General features: G+C 42.2%; 1 protein-coding gene across 1 annotated transcript in view; it reads left to right on the plus strand.

The window, feature by feature from the left end:
* The first annotated feature begins 358 nt into the window (after positions 1-358).
* Positions 359-23,950, plus strand: part of appl2 (adaptor protein, phosphotyrosine interaction, PH domain and leucine zipper containing 2) — a 36,222-nt gene continuing 12,630 nt past the window's right edge. Inside the window, exons 1-11 of the mRNA XM_083762617.1 lie at positions 359-510; positions 4,482-4,580; positions 6,008-6,067; positions 6,385-6,456; positions 8,557-8,644; positions 8,835-8,876; positions 10,352-10,410; positions 18,317-18,463; positions 19,681-19,763; positions 21,250-21,402; positions 23,682-23,870. Of these exons, the coding sequence (XP_083618743.1) occupies positions 454-510; positions 4,482-4,580; positions 6,008-6,067; positions 6,385-6,456; positions 8,557-8,644; positions 8,835-8,876; positions 10,352-10,410; positions 18,317-18,463; positions 19,681-19,763; positions 21,250-21,402; positions 23,682-23,870 (1,049 nt within the window). The 5' untranslated portion in view covers positions 359-453. The remainder of the gene's footprint in view (positions 511-4,481; positions 4,581-6,007; positions 6,068-6,384; positions 6,457-8,556; positions 8,645-8,834; positions 8,877-10,351; positions 10,411-18,316; positions 18,464-19,680; positions 19,764-21,249; positions 21,403-23,681; positions 23,871-23,950) is intronic.

Here is a 23,950-nt window from a genome sequence, read left to right on the forward strand (position 1 = left end):
CATAATGATACGCCAGGCAGGCTACGCGTGGTAACGCACGTTTTTATTGATTTCCAAATAATAATAATAATAATAATAATAATAATAATAATAATAATAATAATAATAATAATAATAATAATAATAGCAGATTAGGTGGCTTCAGTGTTAGTGTTCCATCCATAACTCTAAGTCTATTGTTCAATTACAACAAGTCAACAACTGACCTGACTGATCAGACTGACTGACCAGTGACCACTACTAGCTGCGGTCGCTCTGAGAGGCCAGTGGAACTGCAGTGGGAGCATAGGAGTGGGAGGAAGGGAAGCACGAAGCACCGCCTACGTGTCCCCAACGGATCTCTGGGAAACAGAGTCCACACAGTGTCTGAATAATTCAAGCCCCCGGCCGGGTTTAATTTCCCTTCTCCTCTCTCTCTCTCTCTCTCTCTATCCTCTCCGCCGCTGACACAAGATGCCGGCTGTTCATCACAAATTGCTTTTAGAGGACGCTTTACAGGACAGTCCTCAGGTAGGACGTTATGTGCTTAACAACACGGTGAAGAAGACATGATTTTGTGTGAAAAGCAGTAAGCTAGCACTGCAATCAACTCCTGCTGCTCCGTAAGCGCTAGTCGATGACAGCAGCTTTCATTGTTATTATTATTATTATTATTATGCGTGCCGACGTTTGGTGACGAGTCGCGGCCTGTTTTAGTGACAAACATTGTTATTGTTGGTGTTATTTGCGTGTCGCTGGAGAATGGAAAGGGCTTCCCTCTTCTTCCCTGCACCGATGATTAAACAGGGCGGAGGGCGCATCCATCCCAATGATCCCATTGCTGTCTGTCTGATCGTCCATCCGCATTTATATACTCCCTGGTAGGACGGTGTCGCTCGCCAAAAAGAACTGATCAGAGCTTAATTTGTTCCCTGTTTTTGGCAAGTAGCCTAGCAATGAGTGAATGGACTGTAAAACACGACTTCGTACAGTCGTGTTTTACTCGCAGCCATTCTGACTGTCGTAAACCTATTGATCTAATCTGTCTGAGGCGTCTTTGATGACTTTCCCTGGCCGAGACCTTTCTGGACCCAAAGTGGGCCTTGCTGCATGGCTTCACAAGCTCTCTGTGTGTGTGACTGGGAGGGTGTTTCAGTGCTATTGCTGCTGTCATCCATTCCATTGAAACATAGCCAGCAGCAGCAACAGAGTATACTGAATTCTGATACAGATTGTGAATTGAGAGCATAGGCCCACTAAATTGTGATATTGTTGCTAATTTGCCATTATGATGTTTTTGTTTAATTTATTTGTATTTCATTGAATGTGCTGTTGTTGCATCAGATACTTGCTGGATAAAGGGCCATGCTGATACTAATGCATCAGGAATGCATCTTGATGATGACTAGAATTTCGCGGGCCTTCTGCCCGCTCATCCTAGCGCCACGCGTCGCAAATGGGAAGAAGGCAATAGTGGGGGGCGATACTAAGGCAACCAACGATGTTTGCATATTGCAGTTGCTTGGACAGTGTAAACTTGGCAACCTGGCCGAGTGGCCCTATTTTTTGTTTTGCTTCTTTTTATTTCCGTATAAAAGCAAGCATGGCAAGTGGCAATGTTTCTATATACGAAGTTGCTTGGATGTCTCAAATGTGGCAACCTAGCAGGAATACTGTACTGTACTGTACTGTACTGTACTGTACTGTAGTCTTCTGCACTGTACTGTAGTCCACTGTACTGTACTGTACTCCTCTGTGCTGTACTGTACTGTACTGTACTGTACTGTACTGTACTGTACCGTACCGTACCGTACCGTACCGGACTCCACTGTACTGTACTTTACTGGACTGTACTCAGTCTGACAAAAGTAATGTTGGAGGAGGGGGTGGAAGTCGAAGCGGTCAAGTCATACAAGTTCCTGGGTGTGGAGCTTGACTATAAGCTGGACTGGTCAGTCAACACAAACTGTCTGTATAAGAAGGGTCAGAGTAGGATGTATTTTCTGAGGACACTGGCCTCTTTCAACATCTGCGGGAAGCTCCTGCAGATGTTTTATCAGTCAGTGGTCTCCAGCGTTCTTTTCTATGCTGTGGTGTGTTGGGGAGGGAACGCCAGACAGAGGGACACAGCCAGACTAGACAGACTGATTAAGCGAGCAGGCGAGGTGACAGGGACCACGCCTGACTCTGGCGGTGATGTCAGAGAAGAGGACTCTGGCTAAGACACTAGCCATCCTGGACGATGTTAGTCACCCACTGCACACAGCACTTTATTCTCAGAAGAGCAAATTCAGTAACAGGTTTTTATCCCAGACATGCAGCACAGATAGACTTAAGAATTACTTTATCCCAAGGGCCATTAGACTATATAATGAATCAATGGGGGCCGTGGGGGGTAGACGAGGAGGGAGGGGGTTGGTCAGTTGATGTATTTGCTTTGCTTTTTTGGTGTTTTACTTTTAACTCATGCCTTTATAAATTTAAAATTGCTATTGCCTTTTTCTACTGCTTTCTATGATGTAATGTATTTTTATATGTTCATCATGCTCTTTTTATTCTGTATGTTTTTACACTGGAGCTGTTGGACAAAACACATTTTCTTCAGGATCAATAAAGTATCTATCTATCTATCTATCTATCTATCTATCTATCTATCTATCTATCTATCTATCTATCTATCTATCTATCTATCTATCTATCTATCTATCTATCTATCTATCTATGTACAGTACGTAAATATGGCAGTTGTGGGGAAGCGATGTAGTGCATATGGATTCGGGCGGCGTGCAGGAGTTTTTGTGCATGGAGAGATGTGTGCTAACTGAGTTGTTTGGTAGGAGAAGGCGAACAGATAGACGGCCGTGTGCTTGTGTACCCCCTTTCCATTAGGGTACAAGGATGTCACTGACCTAGACGAGAGGGTTCCATTAGGGTAGAAGGATGTCACTGACCTAGACGACACTAGACAAGTTGAAGAAAGAGACCTCCTGACTTCACTTGCAGGCAACTAAAATAGGCCAGACTGTTCTGACTGGTTGTAGCCACAAGCAACTCTTAGGACCTATTTTAGCTTTGTGTGTCTCTGTGTCCGAGCATGAAAATAGCAAATTAGTTGGTTTTCATCACCAAGTGTCACTGTTGTGCAGCCGCACGTATGTGCAGAGATTTCATCTTGAAATAGCAGTAGATGTTTGCTCTCCCATCCCGCGTGGTATGAGAGGTGGTATTTATTTAAAGACCTTTTAAGCCTCATACAAAGCCAACTCTTGTCGTGACAAATCATGACAACAAACTAAATTTTTCGGGCCAAACAAATAATTAGAAAGAAGAAGAAAACGGCAGGTTACAACACTTTTTTATGTTGTTTTGTTTGTTCCAAAATATCGTGTTTGTTGTCATGATTTGTCACAACTCGAGTTGGCTTTGTACGACGCTTATGAGGTCCCTTAAATTGAAATGTCTATGGGAAAAATGCATTGGGCCTGGCGTCATCATGAAAGGGGGCGGAACTGCGACGCTCTATAGGTCTTTACTCTTTAAGTATTTCACTGTACAACACACACACACACACACACACACACACACACACACACACACACACACACACACACACACACACACACACACACACACACACACACACAGCTGATCTTTACATAAGTGGAACAAACACTGGAGGCATGTTTAGTGCATTCTCTCCTTCACAGTAGAGGCTCTCTTGGACACAACAGTATACACTAGGTCGTTTGTTACTAGATACAAGTGGACTATGTTCTGCTTAGTTTGTGCCATTTGTTGCATAACCCAAATCTGAACAGAACCTATATTCCAGTAATCCCACTGGTCATTCTTCTAAATCGAGCCTCAGATTTACAGCTTTTCAACAAGTCTGCATGTCTTACTTATTTGGTTTGAAAATACATGCAAAGTGTTTATGGAATAAGGCCACTGGGTGTGTCTTCATTGTTATCTGCCTAGTACCTACCTACATACCTGTTTGCCACACCTGTCAACTCAAGAGAAAGCTACAACACCCAAACAGGATGTTACTTTTGTTAGTGTTTTTGTTTGTGTATCTGGCACTCCTGATCACACCTTTCTTTCCTCCCAAAACATTGTGTTAATAATGTCTTTAAATGTCCAGCAGTCTATTGATTATCTTTGATAATTTGACCAATTACTCTTTTGATTCATCGAATAATTGAGAAGCACATTTTATGATCTAGTAGTCTGATTAACCACTTAAAGCCCTACCTGTATATGTAAATGTTCATACAGTTGTCTTGCAAAATAGCCGATGTGACACGTCATGAGCTTGTAGATCTGTTATTTTCACTATTCTAAACTCATAATCGATTAATCAATTATTAGTTTGATTAACCTGTTGCACCGAACCCCCAGTCTATGCGGTGATGGACAGGTACCACTAGCGCCTGAGGGCCCACCACCTTTATACTTAATTTAATGTCATTGATTAACAAGGTGTTTGTATTGTTCCACAGACTCGCTCTCTGCTTAGCGTGTTTGAGGAGGATGCCGGGACCCTTACAGACTACACTAACCAACTGCTGCAGTCCATGCAGAGGGTGTTTGGTGCTCAGGTACCACACACACACACACACACACACACACACACACACACACACACACACCATATCTGCCGTATGCCGAGTGATACGAGTCACCGTTTTGGCAGAAATTGAGTAATTAGCATAATGAATCACTAAAAACTGGAAATTGGCTATAATTATGATACATAATTGTGCTTAATGTGTTGTTTCGACATGATTTTTACATGCTGAATCTATTTCTGCTGTTTGCCGAGTAATACGAGTCACCGTTTTGGCAGAAATTGAGTAATTAGCATAATTAATCACTCAAAACTCGCTGGCTGGCTGGCTAATTGGCTATAATTCTGATAAATTATTTTACTTAACACAATCAGTGCTGGGATTTCTTTCAAAATAACAGCTCGGGGTGCCGCGCAGATATGGCCGCTTTCACTCTGTAAGGCCCCCCCCCCCTTCCGTTCCGGACAAAAACCGGGAGAAATATTTGTGCTTGCTTACCTCGCTATCATTACGATAAAGTCGCTGAATAATCCCTCACGTTCATATTTTGAACGAGAGGCATGTTGAAGTCAGAAATGTAGAGCTTAGTATATCCATCTGGTCACAACCACAGAGAGCTCCCTAGATTAGGAGATACGAGGCATTCTTTCTGAGCCGTATACAGGGAAGGGAACGGCCACGCGCATGCACAAAGAGCAAGGATTGTGGTGCAGAAGGAGACGCCAACCCCCCAAAAAAGGAAACAAATCTGAATATTTTTCTCTCGTTTGATATTGCTAGGACGTGTGTACTAGCAATCTGTCGGTTGGATTAGCTATGACATTTCCACACGTCCTACAGTCTAAATGGGTTAATAGGGGTTTATCACATATTATGCGACCATACCATTAATATCCTATATAAGAGAAGATTTTCACATTTTCATTATGCTTTATGTAGCATGTGACATGTCAAACTGAGATGTTTTCGTGATTCTGAATCCATTTCAAGCATTAGTTTTGCACAAAAAACATTATTTGGGCTAAAAACGGACATAGCCACTTGCCCAACTGTTCCCAAATTCCACAAAATGAGCTGACCTCATCACAGTTGCGGCAATGGCCGTTTTTAGCTCAAGGAGTGTTTTTTGTGCAAAACTAATACTTGGAATGGATTTTGCCTTGTATAGGATGTCAATGGTATGGTCACATATAAACCCCTATACATAAATGGCTCAATACCGACAGCCGGTCAGCAAGTGAATTCATGAATTAATGTATATAGACCATATTTTAGGCCAATAAAAAAATCTATCTATCTATCTATCTATCTATCTATCTATCTATCTATCTATCTATCTATCTATCTATCTATCTATCTATCTATCTATCTATCTATCTATCTATCTATCTATCTATCTATCTAAAAATAAAATAAAAATGTTTACTTGTTTCATCTCTCTCTCTGTCCCCCCTCAGAGTGAGATGGGATTGGCCACAGAGCAGCTCTCCCAGCAGTTGTTGGACTATGAGAAGAAGGTAATTGATCTACCTATGAGAACACCCTGCAACAATAGTGTTTGTTTTATAGTCTGACATCGATCGATCGTCTACAGACTACGTTATTGGAATACACATATTTATGTGCAGCAGGCTCCTCCTGACTTCGTGTCCCAGAGCAACACACTTATTAACCAATTTCAAGCTATCTATTCCCTATTTTCAGCGTGTCAGTCCGTCTCAGTGTGAATCCCCTGTTACTCTTTTCTAATTAAAAAGTTTGAGAACCACCATCTTAGAGACTTGACATCTTTTAATTTAGAACGTCTCTCCCTGCTCTTGATTTGTCTGTTTAGAATTTTGCCCTTGGAAAGGGCGATGAGGAGGTCATCACAACACTGCAGCACTTCGCCAGAACTGTGGGGGAGGTGAGAGTTGTGTTAGCAATTCAATAATACATGTGTGTGAGCATAGTGTAATAATGTGTATTATGCTCTCTCTCTTCTCTCTCTCTCTCTCTCTCTCTCTCTCTCTCTCTCTCTCTCTCTCTCTCTCTCTTGAATTGTTTTTTAAAGCGGGTTTGCTGGTTTATTGTTTATTTTTTCAAAATGCTTAGTTTTAGTCCAGTTTACTGTATATTCAATAAGGTCAGACAAATTGCAAAACATAGCAGATTTGTACAAAAATCTAATCTAACAGAAATATTCTCTTGTCTTATCAGTTTGGGGGTCCTTGATATGAACAGTTTTGATTACCTCAAAATATGACAATACTTCACACTTTTAGACCATATCCGGAGTCATCATATGGGCATACCTACACGTAACAATGGATGCCAAATAAATAGGAAAACTTCATATTTTTGTGTATTTTTATATCAAATGTCTATACAAATCCAAATTTATTTACTTCCTTTAAAGGTATTATGACATTATTTATAACATAATTTTAACAACATTAAAAGTCTTGGCCATGGTCCTTCAAACGTGTCTAAAAAGTTTGAACACTCAACTCCACTCCAGTATTTCTTGCCAGGAGTTTTTGTGTATGTGTAATCTGCATCCTGAGAAGCCATGGAAAAACACATTCTTTTAGCCTGTAGATGTCGGTAATTCCCCTTTCCTGTCAACCCAAGATGCGCTTCTTTGACAACGTGGTAGGAATGTCACCGTCAAAAATAAAAGAGTCATCTAGGCCAGTTGGTATCCAGTGTCCACTTGTGTTGATTGACACAGCCAACAACAGAGCAGATTGATTTTTCTCTAGAAGCCATTATTAGTAAGTATTACAAAGAAACAAAGTCGCGGTCACAATGAGGAAGTAGGGAGGAGAGGAGAGGGGCGGGAAGAGAGGGTAGGCAGGGAGCAGAGGGGAGGGGGCGGAGGTTTAGCAGGGATCTACGTATATGCCTGCCGTCCAACCAGATGAGACATTTTTGCATAATTATTCACAAAAGTCCAGACAGCAGAGAATACACTGAATGTTCAAACTTCGTTTTTTTTGGTGAAATTGATGTCAAGAAAAGCCAAAAAAGCCAAAAGATCTACAAAAATGTGTTTTAAATGTCACAATCCCTTTAAAGGAAACATGATGCGTGATGACGTGTCAAGGCTCACGTGAATCGGAGCCAATAAAAATGTTGATTCTTTCACCTGAATTATCCCCATCTCTGCGCATCCGTCCAAACACAGCCACTTCTAGAACTCAGTTTTTTAATCCCATTCAAGATGACATCCAGACAGTTTCACTGCGTTGACTAAGAAATGTAAATTAAGCAATGTAAATAGCTTAAACAACCATTTTGTTTATTTTATTTTATTTTAAATCACCGAAATAAAGATTCAAACTCAAACTCAAACTCAAACATCCAGACAGTGTATTACTCGTTTTAAAACATTATAGGTTAGAAATAAGCCACAAGCTTTGCTGCCCTTGTCTCTGTCACTTTGAACAAACTGCACGTGCGTGCATGCGTCACACACGTAACGAAGCTATGTCCCATAGCCAAGATTTGAGACCTTGAATACAGTACACAGTAACAAATCCGAGTATTCTTTTCTCCCACCACTGCATCACACTGCGGGAAAAAAGCTTTTCTACTGCACCAAATCCCATGACCTTTTGAACCTTGCTAAATCATTCAGCTGAAGTGAATGTGTCCCGTGTTGGATGAGTTGCAATCTGTCTCATTGAAAGGCATTAGTGGCATTACTGGCATAATTCCTGACAGTTTGTTTATGCGTTTGGTTCAGAGTTTTAATATTAGGCAGTTGTTAATGCTCTCCAGCTAAGAGCACTGTTGTACAACAATTGTGAGTGTGTGTGTGCATCCTGTTGTACTAAGCCCACTCCAGCAAAATATGATATGATTTATGGTTTATGCAGCTTTTTGTAGTAGTAATTGGCAGCAAGAGCAGCACATGAAACTAAATTGAAATCCCTGGGGGTGTTTGTGGGTATTTGTATTCACTTGTATGGTGTTTAATACCTTGTGGAATCATCAGATTCATACAGTCTCTATTTTCCAGCTGAACGCGCTCCATTCTGGTCTGGCCACCCAGATGGCCGACAGCATGGTTTTCCCCTTGATCCAGTTCAGAGAGAAGGACCTCACAGGTAGGCGCACACACACACACACACACACACACAAGCTTCCAAGCTGTTCTATGACTAAAGTGTGAAGTGAACTTTTGTACCTAATACAATCTACCACAATGTTTCCCCCCCCCCTCTTCACTATTGCAACACCTCTAATGCCAAACAAAGACCATCTGTCTAATTATGTTTTGAATATTCTATATTTCAGAGATAAGCACCCTGAGGGAGATATTTGGCATTGCCAGTGATGGTAAGTGTTGACTCACTCAAAAGAAAAGTAGTGTCACTCCCAACGGACTCAGAACGAGGCAAGTTAGTTATTTTATCACTGGTAGATTTATTGTCTGTCACACAATCAATCCACAACGTCAAACTGTTGTAAAATAAAGCATAAAACGAACATTCAGATTAGAACCAAACAATACCGAAACATTATCATAAGAAACTATAACAAATGCAGAAAGGAAACAAACACACCTCACTGGCGCTGCTGCTTAAACCGAAGGGAATGAATGGACGGACGTCTTTGCCCTCTGAAGTGCCCATAAACACAGCAACACTGAAATACAATTAATTCCATGAATAAGACATTTAAACCACACAATGTCAATATGTCTTGATGTAACGGTTACAACTCTAAACACACGAACCTGTTGGTCAGCAACACGCTGTAAACAAACCGCCCGGCATCTCTACGGAACGGAAGTGGAACAATGATTGTGAACCATCGACGACGCAAACCATATATGGGCATAGCACCGGAAATGACGGAACTTCAACTCATAAATATACTCAAATATATATTAAGAAAATAATAAACTTAGAAAACGAACAAATTGCATAATAATTACAACATGACAGCAGTAACAAGTAGTTTGGCTATAGTACAATAGAGCGTTGTAGTTGCAGAAATTATTCCTAATGCATTTTCCCCATAGACATTTCAAAAAGTATTTATTTAAAGACATTTTAAGCGAACAAAGCCAACTCGAGTTGTGACAAATCATGCCAACAAACACAATATTTTGGACCAAACAAATAATTACAAAGAAGAAAAACAACAAAAAAGGTGTTGTAACCTGCCATTTTCTTCTTCTTTCTAATTATCTGTTCGGCCCAAAAAATGGTGTTTGTTGTCATGATTTGTCACGACTCCAGTTGGCTTTGTAAGACGCTTTAACCCTGTAAGACCCGGATATATTTCTACTTGCAAAAAAGAGATTTCAACCTTACTACTACTTTGTACTACTACTACTACTAGGACTACTAGGAAAAATAAAATAAAAAGTTTGATGAAAATTTTATGCACATTTATAATAATTATATAATAATGTAATAAATTAATAATTTACATTTGGGGGATATCTTTCACAATAATTAATAAAACATGTTCTAGACATTCTAATGATCACAAAAAAACATATATTACAATTATTTTAGGGTTAAAGGTCAAATGTCATAGGTTAAAAAAAAATCAAAATCCAGACTTTTTTTATTTGTGTGAATTTTAGCCTCTGTGGGGGGTATTTATATGCAAATATCATGACCAATGGCATTGCAATGGCATTGCAATGAACATCAATGATGACGTTTAGGTGAAAAAAGAACAGAAAAAATAAATAAATAAGTAATTAATTAAAATAAGTGGATGTGACAGATAAGGATGATCTGACCCTCTCTTCACTGTCCTTTGGATTTGTTCCTCCTAATCCTCACCTCTTACAGAACACGAGGCCGCCATGGTCAAGTACAGCCGACTGCCCAAGAAGAAAGAGAGCGAGAAGGTAAAATACTGTTCATTTTTACTGAAATATATTGAAACCAGCACGTTGTATAAACTCTATCCGACTTAATCTTGCTCGTGTAGGTTAATCGAATCGAGAAGAATATTTATATATTTTCTTTCTTCATCTTCAATGTTTTTTTCTTATACTCGAATCAATGAATCGAAAATGGCTCATGCCATGAATGATGCTCATGCCTCATTCAACGTCATGAATGAGGCATGAGGTTGAATGTGTCCGCACTGTGCTGCAAAACGTCATGGGACTGGCATCACTGTTTTGGGCATGCCATTTAGCCATTATTGTGAAAAAATCACACAAAAAGTAAATAAAAAATTGATCGAGATCAACAAGCTTCACATTGTAGATCGTCCATTTTCTGTATTGGTGATCTACAAAGTAGCTCAGTGATTCTCAAACCTTTTCATGTCATGGACTCCCAAGGCCGTGTCTGCGCTGGCATATGATTAGTGCAATATCTTTTGTGAATCATAACATAAGCTCAAGTGCGGTGCAATCGATGGTGCTATGGAGTCAATTGTGTTCAATTAGCTGTTGCTCCACCCCTACGTCCTGAGTGCGAGTGTACATTATGTGGGATGGGGTACATGATGGCTCACAGTCGGTGGGGGTACAGTACTGCACTGGTTCCCAAACTTTTTCATCTCAAGGACCCCTACATTGACATGTATTAGCCCACAGACCCCCATTTGAAAAGATATGCCAGAGACCCCATAACCATAAGAGAAGAATTGTATGGCTCTAGCAGTGATTCTTAACCATTTTAAAGGACCCCAAGTTTGACATGCATTATAGGCGGGTAAAAATATGGTTTGACCCTAAAAAAATTGCAACAAAAGGTTTCTCAACTTTTTTTTGTAGTATTAGGTGTCCTTAATAACATACTAAAAGTTTACCAAAGTTTGACCACCCGAAAGGTGTTATTTTCAAGATGGCCGCCACCAGTTCTTAAAATACCATTACTCCTCCATTATTCATCCTAGAAAAATAATTTTGGTGTCTAACCCTATGTCTTGGTTATCTAGGAATCCAATTAGCATATATAAATTATATAAAAGTACAATGATATATTAAAGCAATTGTTTATAAGGTTATAACAGTGTAATAGGACATTTCTCTTTTCTATAATGCCGTACTGCTGTATAGGTGAATTCATCACCTATACACAATTCACATTCTGTTGAAGCTTTCAGGAGATTTATTTTGATACCATAACAATAAGGATTCATTATTACTGGGTGGTACTGTCATGTGACATTTGTAAAAGCATGGCTGCCAAATGATAGACTGCATGGGAATATTACACAAATCATGGAATAAATTTACAGAGAAATGTCTGCCCTTTTTTTTGTAAATGTGTCTGGCAATAATAATAATAAAAATAAATCCCCTATAAGGGTAGTGTTTCCCAAACTGTGGGCCGGGACAAACATTGTGAAAATAGGCAATCTATAAAAGCTCACAACGCTGAGTGTCTTTGCAGCAAACACACTCAGTCAGTAGAACCAAATGGCCACTTGTCTGGTCTATGGGGAAGATGGACTCCTCAGTGGGGATACAGTGGAGAGAAATGGCCCCTCATGGGCCTAGAGCAGGGGTGTCGAACTCAACTTGGGGCGAGGGCCGCATTGGTCAAAAGTTCACTTGATGGGGGCCACAACCAGTTGCGGACGCACGCTCGATGTCTCATAGGGGATTCACACTATGGTCCCGGGTGCGCACTCGGGACCACTTGGCAGATGTTGTGGTAGTGTGAATGATGCGTACCGTTCCCGGGAGCGGATCCGCATGGGGGGAGGGTCTCTGGACCGTTGAAGTGTATTCAGATACGGATCGTTCCAATGTGAATGCATGCGTACCTAAAGAAGGATGTGGACTGTTTTTTTTTAAAGAACGTGACATAATCTCTAGTCGACGAGTCAAGTGTCAACAAAGAAAAACACAGCCACTGCACGATGCGTAACACCAGCGCATTTCTCAACGCCGCCCTTCTCCTGTTGAATCTGCTTATACGCGCAGCACCGCGCTGATCTTATTCTGCGGACTACACGTGGCTCTTGGGCTTTGCTTGGCACAGTTTCCAAAGTAAAACAAAATAATAATAATGCTGAAGTAGAATCCATAGCAAACTAATACACTGGAGCACAGAACTGACTGACACAGTGAATAGCAGGCAGGCTGACAGTGAAGTAGTATAACGGCAAAAAGCCAAAGAGGCAATGCAATTCAGTGTGTTTGGATTTATTTGAGACAATGATTGATTGATTGATTGAAATCTTTATTAACAGTTTGTAGAATTTACAGTACATTTTAAGCACAAACTCAATACAAAGACTGTCAACTGTGAGTGGACGACCCAATTAAGCATTACACTTGTTTACAACAGGGTCCACATTGTTCAATTCATCAAAACATTTAAAGACATACAAACATTTAGAGACATACAAATAGACATTTCTCTGTAGGTAAAGAACAGAACAGGAATTCATCATATGGGAAGCAAAAAAGGGAAAAGATACTATATACAGTGAGGGAAAATGGGGTGGGGGGGTGGGGGGGATTCAGATTTTACAGAGGCCAGTTTCGAATTGCAGCCATCCATAGGTGCCCTTTGAGAGCGGTTTTGAAGGAGTCAAGGGATTCACATGTCTTAATGACTGTTGGTAGGGCGTTCCACATTTTGGTGGCATAGGAGCGAAAAGAATTTAGTCCCTTGTTTGTGCCGAATCTGGGTTGTACATGGTTTGTTGCACTCCCTCTGGTGTTGTGGGTGTGGACTTCGTTTACATTAAGGAAGTATTTAGACAGGTACATGGGTATCTTGGTGGTGTATCGAATCTTGTGGACCAGACCCATTGCAAGATGCTGTACTCTGTCGTCGACCCTAAGCCATCCCAGCCTGTCAAAGTGGGCAGGGGTGAGGTGGGTTCGGGGGGTGAGGCCAAGTAGGAGCCTGACCAGTTTGTTTTGAGAGGTCTGGAGCCTTGTTTTAAGGGCCTTTGAGGTGCTGTGGTACCAAGAGGTGGATGCATAGTCAAAGAAACCTTGTACGAGGGCTCCTGTTAAGGTCTTCAAGGTGTTTTTGCTGACCAGTGAGGAGATCCTGTAAAGGAATCTTGTTCTTTGATTGACTTTTTTGATTACGTTGGTGGCCATTTTATCACCGGAAAGATTGGCCTCCAGGATGGAACCTAGGTAGGTAATTTCATCTTTTCGTGTGATAATATTGTCACCCACTCTAACCAAGAAGCCATCTGCCTTGCTGAGTTTACTATTTGATCCGAAGAGGATGGATTCAGTTTTTCCCAGGTGTAAGGATAGTTTGTTATCAGCGAGCCAGGTGCAGATTCTACCGAGTTCAGAGCTGAGGGTCTTTTCAACCTGCAGTTTGTTCCTGTCCGAGACCAGCAGTGCTGAGTCATCTGCGAACAGGAACAAGTTGCAGTCACAAGCTGAAGTCATGTCGTTAACATAAATTAGGAACAGTAAAGGCCCTAGTATGCTTCCTTGTGGGACGCCACAGCTCACTGGCAGGGGAGGGGACAGTGTTCCGTTCACCTCCACCATCTGTTCTCTCCCCTCCAGGTAGGATTGCATCCAGCTCACTGATGTGCTATCAAAACCAATAGCTTTAAGCTTGTTAACCAGTGTCGCACAGTTGATGGTCTGTGTCTGTGCGCGCCAGCCATCAAGCACACCGTCATCAGGAGGATTAAAGTGTGTTATGCAAGTGTACCCGGGTGCGCTGTTGAATCTCGGGCAATGTGAATCATGGCCATCGGGGACCAGGCAACCGTATTCGGAAACAGTTCCAATGAAACGGATTCAGTCCGACTCAGTGTGAATCCCCTATTAGTCAGTCACTGCTATAATATCTATCTATCTATCTATCTATCTATGCTCAGACCCAGCCAGCCAGCCAGCCAGCCACACACATAGTGCTCAGACCCAGCCAGCCAGCCAGCCACACACATAGTGCTCAGACCCAGCCAGCCAGCAAGCCACACACAGTGCTCAGACCCAGCCAGCCACACACATAGCTCCGTAAGGGAGTGGTTGCACCACTCAAAAACTCTTCAAAAAACTGAAGAGGCTACTGGAGATTGGAGAACCTGATTTGGACATGATCTGATGCAGGACAATATTATGTCACTATGACAGAAAGAGAAGATGGGTCTGGCCACATTCATTCACCCCATAATCTCAGTGGAAATTGGGGAATATGTTGACAATAGTCGACAGCTCTGCCGATTAATAATCGATTAATTGAACCCACCCCCCATATTAATCAATATCACAACATGGAGGTCTTAGAACTACCACCACAGGGACAGACAAGCCCCAATCTCTCAAGCTCTCAAGTGCCCCATAGCTTTAATGGGACATGTACTGTATGAGCCACCTCAGACATGCATAGAGGAGAAGACCATGAGGGTCTTCTTAACTTTGCTCTTCTGTGCTCCAAGTCCCCAGGGAGAAATCCAGTGACCCCCCACTCCCCATACTCCCCTGTACCCACCTGAGGGGAACCCTAGGCCCACTAAACTCTAGACCGGACGCCCCTTTACCTTCTCACCCAACCCCACCTATCATACTCCCCTCTGCACCCGGTAGAGACTTAGGTTCTGACTACTCTGCACTAAGAGTAAGTAGAGCGTCGCAGTTCCGCCCCCTCGAGAGAGACGGAGAAGAAATCACCGTTCATTTTCCTCATAGACTTTTCAAAAAGTATTTATTTAAAGACGTTTACACTGCGGACAAAGCCAACTCTTGTCGTGACAAATCATGATATTAAACACAATGTTTTGGGCCAAACAAATAATTAGAAAGTAGAAAAGAACAGCAGATTACAACACTTGTTTTTCTTCTTTGTAATTATTTGTTTGGTCCAAAATATTGTGTTTGTTGTCATGATTTGTCACGACAACAGTTGGCTTTGTACGACGCTTATAATGTCTTTCAATAAATACGTTTCGAAATGTCTATGGGAAAAATGCATTGGGAATTATTTCCTGGGCCTGGCGTCGTCATGAAAGGGGGCGGGACTGCGACGCTCTAGAATGCAAGAAATCAGTTTTGGGTGGGGTGTATAATGATGAATTATTTACAGTAGTTTGAGCCAAAGTTTATCCACCAAGCTATCCAAAACGTTTCAATATTGCAGTAGACTATTATCTATCAACTGACAATATTCTCTGCCACAACCTTCTGAATTACTGAAAATTGTGACTATTAGTTTTGTTGTGTTTTGAGGATATCTTGAAACCTTATTCCAAAAAATATATAAATATTCAGACATTTATTAAATATTTAGTTTAGTTAACTTGAAACTGGTGACTATTTCAGAGGGTTTTAACAGAGTCAGTGAGTCACAAACACAATATTGGATTTCACAATTATCTAATTGTATCTCTGCAATTTGAACAAGTTCAATGGACTCCTAGACCCCAAAAACATAGGGTTAGACACAAAAAGGACTTGTCTAGGATGAATAATGAAGGAGTTAGGCTATTTTAATGGTTTTTAGGCCATCTTGGACGCCATCTTGAAAATAACACCTTTCGGGTGATCAAACTTTGGTAAACTTTTAGTATGTTATTAGGGACACCTAATACTACACAAAACTGTTGAGAAACCTTTTGTTGCAATTTTTTTAGGGTAAGGTGCTTTTTTTTCATAGATTTACTCGCCTATTAGGCTATGGATTACAATTGAATGGCATATCTATCTCTGGGCCCCCAATTTATATTGTAAAATCAATGTTGATTTCCCTCTGAGATGGATTTGGTTCCATTTGTACACTCTCTGAGTTACAGGGTCCATTTGGTTCCTAGCCGTGGAGGGGGAGGGGGAGTTGATTCCACTTATTTTGGTGGAGTGACTACTGTATGGAGTAATTGACTCCACTAAGTGAGTTTGTCCTCATTGATTGGAAGGTGCTGGGCAGTGCGGAGCAGTGCAGTGCAGTAATGTGCTGGTAATGCACTGTGGGTCCTTTTTGTAAGCACATCAAATGGGACATGGCTGCACAGTGTGCCATGCCACACAGATGTACTGTACATCACTCTGCAGGCTCTGTTCTGAAGAGCACCTTCCTGTGTTGTTTGCGTCTCTGCGTATTCATGTATGCATGGTTGCACGCTTAACACCCCCTATTCCGTGGGGGAGGGGAGACGACGACGACATACAAGCTCACAATGCAGTGCTTTGTGACACGTTGTGAGCTTGTAGATCTGCTACTTCTGGCAAGGAGACGTGTTGCAAAAGGAAACAAGAGCTGGCTAGTTGCAACTCAGGTCTGTTTTACTGAGTGTATAGAGGGTTTAAGTGGTGCATTTGTAAGTACACGTGGGAGCAGTAGCGTATGCAGGAATTACAAGTTGGCCAGGGGGTCGGAGGAAGGGGGGGGGGGAGCAACAAGAACACATCGAAAGTTAATAAAGACTCCTTCTTTCTCCCTGTTTTTGTCACAATCTTGGTTAACTAGCTACTTAGATTATAGGATACTTTATTATACTATTATTATATAATAGCGATTATTATTCAGACCTTCAGTTAAATCTCTCTCAAACGCTAGGAGACACAGACTATTTAGGAGAGGAGGTTTGTCATTGTAGTTCTGCGTGCACTTTTTACTCTTTGTACACTAAAAATCACACCATTGTGAACCGAGTGGTGCAACTCCCGTCTATTGGTTCTCTGTATCATTCCAATTTGTATCGTCCAATTTCTTCTCTGTATCGTTCCAATTTCTTCTCTGTATCGTTCCAATTTCTTCTCTGTATCGTTCCAATTTCTTCTCTGTACTCTGGTGCCCCCTACTGGTATAAATAAGTAACATACTCATGCTCACTTATACAAACATACATACAGGTACCTACCTACCTACCTACCTAGGTACACGGACGTTGCTGGATGTAGGAGTGGTTGCACCACTCAAAAACAGGCATTCAACAGTACATGTGGTCATTGGCAGTGTAATTAGTGCCCTTAAGAAGTAATGTACACTGGCATCAAATACCTTCACCTTCTCCCGCTGAACCCCACCCCCTGGCTCTCCTTGAATACAACAGTGTTGTATTTGGTAGGGTCTATGGTAGAGTCGCATCACGTAATGGACGCGATTTTGTCCCTTTCTTTTTTATCACTGTTTTCAAGGACAGGTGAGATTGAGACTTGGACAGACATCGGCCTGGCCTGGCCTTATTGTGAATACACCTCTGCGTGGGAGTGTGTGGTTGGAGTGGGTGTCTGTGTGAGTGTTCACATTGGTATGCAGGGTAGATTTATAATGATGTTCTATTCTGTCTAGTCTGTCTGCTCTTTCCATTTAGCAGGCTAACTAAGTAGTAAAAAGTGATTTGGGCAAAACCTCTTAACTCCATTGGACCCTCAAACTGTCTGCTAAAGCAGCGAACTCCACCACCTCTCCCCCTAAAATGGAAGTAAATAAATTGACAATAAATAAAGTCACAACACCAACTTTGATGAGGCAGTATTGCTTTGTTTTAAAAATATTTTATTTCTTAATTTCCTGAATTTTTTTTATTTTTAATTTCCTGAAAAATGAACATTTTGGAGTTAGGTGGTTTCCTCCTGACAGCAGAGATATATATTTTTTGGAGTCCTTGACATGGAATTGTTTGAGAACGACTGACATAGAAACATACGTTTTTCAGAAAACTGTCAGGATTTAGATGACCGTTTTATAATCTGTCCTCAGGTCTAAATGGGTTAAACGGTGAAAACCGTTTTCTGCAGGTAAAAACAACAACCACACTACTCGTCCAGTGGCTGATGACCGCTGCTGTAGAGGGACAATATTGTTTTGTTATGTAAACGAGGCAAAGTTCCATGCTGTGCCTCTAACTCTTGTGTTGAGCAGATGAAGGCAGACCATGTGAAAGAGGTGGCGTACACCAGGAGAAAGCAGCACCAGGCCTCCATGCAGTATTACTGTGCCCTCAATGCCTTACAGTACCGCAAGAGAGTGGCCATGCTGGAGCCCATGCTGGGATACACACAGTCACAGGTACCTAGATACCTATTGCTGCACAACTTTACATACACGCAGTCACAGGTACCTAGCTACACGCAGTCACAGGTACTTAGCTACACACAGTCACAGGTACCTAGCTACACGCAGTCACAGGTACCTAGCTACACACAGTCACAGGTACCTAGCTACACGCAGGCAGGTACCTAGCTACACGCAGTCACAGGTACCTAGCTACACGCAAGCAGGTACCTAGCTACACGCAGTCACAGGTACCTAGCTACACACAGTCAGGTACCTAGCTACACGCAGTCAGGTACCTAGCTACACACAGTCAGGTACCTAGCTACACGCAGTCACAGGTACCTAGCTACACACAGGCAGGTACCTAGCTACACGCAGTCACAGGTACCTAGCTACACGCAGTCACAGGTACCTAGCTACACGCAGTCACAGGTACCTAGCTACACGCAGTCACAGGTACCTAGCTACACGCAGTCCAAACGAATGTTGTTAATAATCGAGAAGCTGGTTTGTTTGTGATAATTTTAGTTTTTCATAATCGATGAAACAAAACAACATCGATAACCATTTAACCATTTATTTCACTATACGTTGTACAATGGTGGTTTACGGAAATAGTGAAAATTACAGATCTACAAGCTCACAACGTGTTGCTGTGAGCATGTAGATCTGCTATTTGGCCTATTTTCACAGGGATTTTTATTGTTCTTTAATTGTACTCGAGGCAAAAGTTTGAAATAACCATGATTGATTGATTGATTGATTGATAGTCATGTCGCCCAGCTCTAACCTGACTGTTGTAACAGTTTTATTATCACATCACATATTTGCAGCAGGTATAAAATAGTGGTAAAAAAGTAAAAATATCAAAAGAAATATTTGTAGAAAATGTCAGTGATTTAGTTCGTATGCAAATAAGAAACATCAAACAGCAGCAGGTATCAAATATGAATAACATAAATGGAAATGTAGTCTCTTTCTGAAAAGCTTCTGCCTAACACAAAATAAATTATAATTAAAAAAAAAAGTATGACATACGCACACAGACACCTACACACACTTCCATGTCCACTCCATTTGGGTATATAACTCATACTGGAAAGGGAATTAGTCAAAGCATAATGTAGCTAGCTAGCTGCTTGAGAAATGGTGAGATTAAAACTTTACGTTTTTGTATGTCGAGCTCAACACAAGGTTTGTTATGGTTTAACCTTTGCCACATCTCTTAGGTTAACTTCTTCAAGAAAGGCATGGAGCTGGTCTCAAAGAAGATGGACACCTTTCTGAGCTCCGTATCCACCATGACACAAAAGTAAAGACCTGCGTCTGTCTCTACTGTATTTGATGCCTGTGATTAACTGTAGCATGTGATCGAATGTGGATTCAGACCAATGCCCGATTTGTTTGGGCTTGATTTCTATCACCGCTTGCTGACGTTTTGTCAAAAGTGCTGCATTTTCAATCAATTAGAGAAACTTTTTATTCAAGTTTCTATGTGAGAATTTAATGTGTTAAATAAATATAAAGATAATTACAATGATCTTCATTATTGCCAATATAGCTGGTATACACATGCATAAAGTGAGTGGCAAAGTGAGTTTAACGTTGTTTAATGTTGTTTAATTGGCCTCAGGTCTTATGGGTTAAAAAGTGAAACAATGACTGATAATCGGTTTGTCCATTATTCTTTTTCTCGCTACAGTATGTAAACTAGGGCTGGCCAATTGGAGACATTTTATTAACCGGTTACCGTCAGGTAGGGCTGGGGCGGTATGGGATTTTTATTACCGCGATTATTGCCGGCCCCTATACCGCCGGTATGGCGGTTATTACCCCCCCCCCCCCCCCATAATGACGGTAATCATTAAAGGACCACTTTTGAACCTATCTTCATATAATCGGTCCTCACTAATAGTCATGATAAAATGGCACGTTTCTTTCTACTCGGTCTGTGTCACATAGGAGGCCTAATCTAATTGAATACCCCTGCCATAAAGCATTACACTTGTTTACAAGAGGGTCCACCATTTTCAATTCATCATATCATTTTGTACACTATGCACTTCTATAAAGCCAAAAACAGGAAATCATCATAAAGGAGGTAAAAAGGGGGAAAACGTATACAGTGAGGAGGGAAAGGGGTGGGTGGTAGTCAAGGGATTTACATCTTAATGACAGTTGGTAGGGCGTTCCACATTTTTGTGGCATAGGAGTGAAATTAATTTAGGTGGACCCTCTTGTAAACAAGTGTCCACTCACAGTTAACAGTCTTTGTATTGAGTTGTGCTTGAAATGTAGTGTAATTCTGCAAACTGTTAATAAATATTTTAATCAATCAATCAATCAATCAATCCTTGTTTGTGCCGAATCTGGGTTGCACATGGTTTTTTGAACTCCCTCTGGTGTTGTTGTGTTGCTGGCATGATTAGACTGACTGAGCGTCACTGTTTATTATGATACACTTTTCATTTCATTAAAAAAAATAAAAAAATAAAAATTTAACCGCGGTAATGAACCCGATACCGCGGTATGCGTTACATACCGGTGGTATGGCGGTATTGCGGTTATTGCACCCAGCCCTACCGTCAGGCCTTGCCGGCTAATTAACCGTTAGCCGTTAAGGAAAAAAAGCTGGCAGTTGACCTACCAGCCAGGTTGTCTGCATACTCTCTGTCTATAGAGGCTATGCGCGTGACATCATCATACCCGAAAGTTATGCGGGAATGCCTACTTTCTCAATGGCTAGTTGTCTCAGTGGAGTTGCGCTGTAATGAAGCCCTTCTCTCTCCTGTCTGCAGCATCCAGGCCCAGCTGGACGCGGAGGCGGAGGCCATGCGTGCGTCCCAGAGGGAGCTGCTGTCAGTGGAGGATACGGTCTACATGCCGGACAGAGACACCGAGCCCGTCAACCGCGCCCTCATCCAAAAGGCCGGCTACCTCAACATCAGGAAGTGAGACTAATTGCAGACGTTACAGGCCTCCCTGTCTCAAAACCCCCCGGAGGAAAATGTCACATTTAACTGTGTGGCATTTCCAGGTTGGGTGGATGGCGGGGTGGGTGAGGGGTTTCGTAAGTGTGCTGCTGCTGTTGATTCCTGCAGTCCATTTATTTGCAATCTGAAAATAGGGAGGGACATTGCAAGAACACAATAATTGGACCATCGTTTATCATTCGACCCGTGTTTATCATTGTGCGCCACGACATTTCAGCATCAGGTTAGTTCTGTTCGACCCAACAGACAGAATTGATATAGGAATGCACAGCACGGATGTTGACCGCTTTCTGAAGTGGTAAACACAAACAAAACAAAATCACACTTGTGTGAAGTGAGGGATGCTCTTATCATCATACATCATCACATTCTGTGTGATGTCAAAAATCACACGGATTCCAATATTTGTGTCACCAGCCAGACGAGGTGGCAGATCAGGTTCTAGTCAGGCACGTGCAGAGAGTGTTAGAGAGGCAGGGGCCGAAATCCCATAAGAGGGCACTTTTGGCCCAAAATAGCAGCTCAACGCGTCGTGCTGCGATGCGTTGAGAGCTTGTAGATCAGCTATTTTCAGGGGGAAACCCTGCACTCTTTATCTACTGGAGATGCGGTGTACGACATGGATTTCGAAACAAATTAGTTCAATGCAAAATGCTGCGTTCAAGATCAGGAGACGAGGGCATTTGCATTTCTTTCACCACAGTAAATGCTGCATTCGTGGTCTGGAGAGGGCAGTTGTTTTACAGACGGGTAAAAGGGCAGGGGCTGAAGCCCCCTTTGATGTCTATGTGTGCACGTCCCTGGTTGTAGTGACAGTAATGTGCTGATATGTGATGGAGGCTCCAGGGGGCTGAGCTGCAGCTCTTGGGTCCACACAGTGTGACTCAGTGAAATGCCAGAGCTGTCAAACTCTGTCTCTCACTCATATGCATCCGCTCTCTGTGACAAAATGTCAATGAGACCAGACAAATGGTTTCTGTAGAATGCCATTCTGTTTGAACCACATACCTACAGTATATACTTTTTTTGTGCTTTTTACCCCTTTTACTCCCAACTTTTGTTACCGTATGCCAATTGATTTATCCCCTCACCCATTTCTGTGTTGTCACTGCTCTTGTATCCTACTGACTCGCCTACCAGTGAGTACATAGAGCTTTCGTCTAACTCCTGCCTCTCAACATTCCCTTGCTGACAGGTACCGCCCCTCAGCCCTTATACGATTATGTGCATTGACTATTATCATCCTCCCTACCCGGCTTCCCTCCCACGGCCTATTGTGTTCGTATACTGTAGACGCAACAACGCCGGATGCACCTCGGTGGATTCAAACCCGCAACCTCCACAGTGGTGGGTAGGCACTTTACCACTGCGCCACCTGGGTGATATACCTATATACTTACCAGTAAGACACCTGAGGGCGAGAAGCGACCTCACCCTAAAGGGCAACGTCGTGTGCATGCATCCGCCTGGCTGACAGCAGACTGCTGGGTGAGCACTGGCGCTTTGATATTGGGGGTCAGATCAACATATGGGCGATAGCCACTTACCCAAATGTGCCCAAAATGTGCTGACATCATCACATTTGTGCTGACCTCATCACATTTGTCTATTGCCGTTTTTAGCCCAAGGAGTGTTTTTTTGTAAAACTAATGCTTGGAATGGATTCAGAATCATGAAAACCCCCTAGTTTGACATGTCGCATGCTGCATAAAGCGCACTCAACAGCGGGTGCTGATGGGTGCGTTCCCACAACGTGAAGTTGGAGACTCCTGCTATTTTATCCCCTCTATTGTGTGCAGCACCCTGGTGTCAAAGCCATGGATTCTGTCGACCAGGGCCTTGTTGAGAGGCCAGATTTCTTCGTAGAGAAGGAAGTGTACTTTAGATTAGTCATACAGTAGAAAATACTGCATGGCGCCTGAGTGAAGGTTTGTGAGGCTTTTTAAAAGCTTTTCCTCATAACCAATAATATCATGAAATATATGTTTTATTTATTCCTACTTGATGAGTTTCTGAATCACAGAGACGGTTATGTTGCATTTTTGCAGCAGAACCCAAAATTCTGTAATCACAAAGTCCCATCCATGACTTAGATCTTCTCTGTCCCCCTCTCTCCCCCTTTCATCTCATTTCATTTTCTGTCTCTTGTTTCTCTCGCTCTCGCTCTCGCTCTCGCTCTCTCTCTCTCTCGCTCTCTCTCTCTCTCGCTCTCTCTCTCTCTCCCTCTCTCTCTCTAGTAAGGTAGGCCTGGTGACCACAGCCTGGGACCGTCTGTACTTCTTCACCCAGGGAGGGAACCTGATGTGCCAGCCCAGGGGGGCGGTGGCAGGGGGGATGGTGCTGGACCTGGATAACAGTTCCGTCATGGCCGTGGAGTGTGAGGACAGACGCTACTGCTTTCAGATCGCCTCGCCCACGGGCAAAACGTACGGACGGGCGGGCGTATGTGTGCATTAAATCGAGGTTTTCCCACCTCACACTAGTATGCAGCCGTGTTACGTTCCAG

This window comes from Protomyctophum parallelum, assembly GCF_964188405.1.
Source record: "Protomyctophum parallelum genome assembly, chromosome: 4".
Lineage (NCBI taxonomy): Eukaryota > Metazoa > Chordata > Actinopteri > Myctophiformes > Myctophidae > Protomyctophum > Protomyctophum parallelum.